Here is a 2,516-nt window from a genome sequence, read left to right on the forward strand (position 1 = left end):
GGCGGCGGCGGCGGACTCCCAGCCTCGGTCATGTGATAGTCTCGAAGCGCGAGCTGCGGGGGTCTCCGGCGTCTCGGGGACCATTACAAAACGCAGCCAGGAGAGCGCGTCGCTGCCACAGCCGCCGCCGCCGCCGCCGCCGCCGCCGCCGCCGCCGCCTCTCCGACTCGAGACGGGCCCGGGCCAGCCTCGCCGCCTCGCGGCCTTCGCCGCCGCCCCCTCGGGCCCGCAGCGCGCGCCCCGCGTCGCCGCCGCAGACCCCAAACTTTCCCCCCTCCCCGGGGACCGCCGGCAGCTCCCTCCCCGGCCCCGCCGCGAGCGGACGCGGCTGCCGGGAGCCGGGCTCCCCTCTCCTCACCTCGCCTCTCCGCTCCGGGAGCACCGCGGCTGCGGCGCGGGCCGGCTGGGCGCCCGAGCGGGGGGCGGCCTCGGGCGCTGCAAGCCTCGCCTCCCCGGCCCTGCAGGAGCTCGAGCGCCAACTCGGATCTAAAGCGCCGGAGTCCCGCCCGCCCAGTCCTTCCTCGCCGCCTGCTGGGCCTGGGCTGCCCTCGGACCGAGAGAAAGCCAAAAAGGAGGCCGGGCGGGAACACGGCCCTGCGGAGCACGCCTCCACCGCCAGCTGCAGCGCCCGGTCTCGGACCACCTGGGGAAGCCGCGCGGAGGGCGCGGGGGCACCTGGCGCGCCCCGTCCGCCGCTCGGCGCGCGGGTCGGCCCCGTCGGGCAGAAGTTGCGAGCGGCAGGGAGCGGAGCTGGCCGGAGAGGGCAGCAGGCGCGGAGCCCCGCGAGCCGCTGGCGGGAGGCCCGAGGGAGGCGGCGAGCGGGTGTGGGGGCCGAGAGGGCGGGGTGGCGGGGCTGGGCGGGCGGAGTGGGGCGTAGTGGGGACGGCCAGGCCCCCGCTCCCGGGTGCGGAGCGACCCTGCCGTCCAGGGCGGGCCGGGCGGCGGCGGGGGCGCCGGGGGCGATGCCGCGGCCGGGGAAGAGCTCGTACAGCGACCAAAAGCCGCCCTACTCGTACATCTCGCTGACCGCCATGGCCATCCAGCACTCGGCCGAGAAGATGCTGCCGCTGAGCGACATCTACAAGTTCATCATGGAGCGCTTCCCCTACTACCGCGAGCACACGCAGCGCTGGCAGAACAGCCTGCGCCACAACCTCTCCTTCAACGACTGCTTCATCAAGATCCCGCGGCGGCCGGACCAGCCCGGCAAGGGCAGCTTCTGGGCGCTGCACCCCGACTGCGGCGACATGTTCGAGAACGGCAGCTTCCTGCGGCGCCGCAAGCGCTTCAAGGTGCTGCGCGCGGAGCACACTCACCTGCACGCGGGGAGCACCAAGGGCGCGCCGGGCGCGGGCCCCGGAGGGCACCTTCACCCGCACCACGCGCACCACGCGCACCACCCGCACCACCACCACCACCACCACGCGGCCGCGCACCACCACCACCACCACGCGCCGCAGCCCGCGCCGCCCCCGCCGCCGCCGCACATGGTGCACTATTTCCACCAGCAGCCTCCCCCCGCCCCGCAGCCGCCGCCGCACCTCGCGTCGCAGCCCCCGCAGCCGCCGCCGCAGCAGCCGCAGCCGCAGCCGCAGCCGCCGTCCCACCCGGGCAAGATGCAGGAGGCGGCGGCGGTGGCGGCGGCGGCGGCGGCCGCGGCGGCGGCGGCGGTGGGCAGCGTGGGGCGCCTGTCGCAGTTCCCGCCCTACGGGTTGGGCTCAGCGGCCGCCGCCGCCGCCGCCGCCGCGGCGTCCACGTCGGGCTTCAAGCACCCGTTCGCCATCGAGAACATCATCAGCCGAGACTACAAGGGCGTGCTGCAGGCCGGCGGGCTGCCCTTGGCGTCCGTCATGCACCACCTGGGCTACCCCGTGCCCGGCCAGCTTGGCAACGTCGTCAGCTCCGTGTGGCCGCACGTGGGCGTCATGGATTCGGTGGCCGCGGCCGCCGCCGCCGCCGCCGCCGCGGGGGTCCCCGTGGGCCCGGAGTATGGGGCCTTCGGGGTGCCGGTCAAGGCCCTGTGCCACTCGGCAAGCCAGAGCCTGCCTGCCGTGCCGGTGCCCATCAAGCCCACCCCCTCGCTGCCGCCGGTGGCCGCGCTGCCTCCGACGCTCACGGTGCCCGCGGCCGCGCAGCAGCAGCCCGCGCCGTCCACCGTGTGCCCGGCCGCTGCGGCCTCGCCAGCCGCCTCCCTGCTGGAGCCCGCCGCCGCCGGTGCGGCCCAGAGCAAGGGCAGCTCCCTGCACTCGGTGCTGGTGCACTCCTAGGGGAGCCGGCGGGCTTGGGGGTGGCGGGGGTGGCGGGGGTGGCGGGGGTGGGGGGGCGAGCGCGCGCGAGGACTCCCGGCCCCGGACCGCCCGGGAGGGAGAGGGCGCCCTGAGGCTGGGCGGAGCGGGCGAGCCAGAGCCTTGGCCGCCCAGCAAGGGCTGAGCTGAGAAACCCGAACGTGGATTCTCGGGTGGTCTGAGTAAATCTAACACTTCTGTTGTCTGTGTTCATACCATGTCGTACAATCA

The 2,516-nt window shown here is 76.0% G+C and overlaps 1 protein-coding gene across 1 annotated transcript; it reads left to right on the forward strand.

Annotated features, from left to right (window-relative positions):
* The first annotated feature begins 843 nt into the window (after nucleotides 1-843).
* FOXB2 (forkhead box B2) lies at nucleotides 844-2,267 on the forward strand. The gene has a single exon (XM_026001471.2). The coding sequence runs from the start codon at nucleotides 963-965 to the stop codon at nucleotides 2,265-2,267; it is 1,305 nt and encodes a 434-aa protein (XP_025857256.2). The 5' UTR covers nucleotides 844-962.
* Nucleotides 2,268-2,516: the final 249 nt, after the last annotated feature.

The sequence above is a fragment of the Vulpes vulpes genome, chromosome 1 (assembly GCF_048418805.1).
Source record: "Vulpes vulpes isolate BD-2025 chromosome 1, VulVul3, whole genome shotgun sequence".
Taxonomy (NCBI): Eukaryota; Metazoa; Chordata; class Mammalia; order Carnivora; family Canidae; genus Vulpes; species Vulpes vulpes.

Bases quoted from the DNA above. Each gene is read 5' to 3' on its own strand.
- FOXB2 (XM_026001471.2), top strand. From the start codon at position 963: ATGCCGCGGCCGGGGAAGAGCTCGTACAGCGACCAAAAGCCGCCCTAC.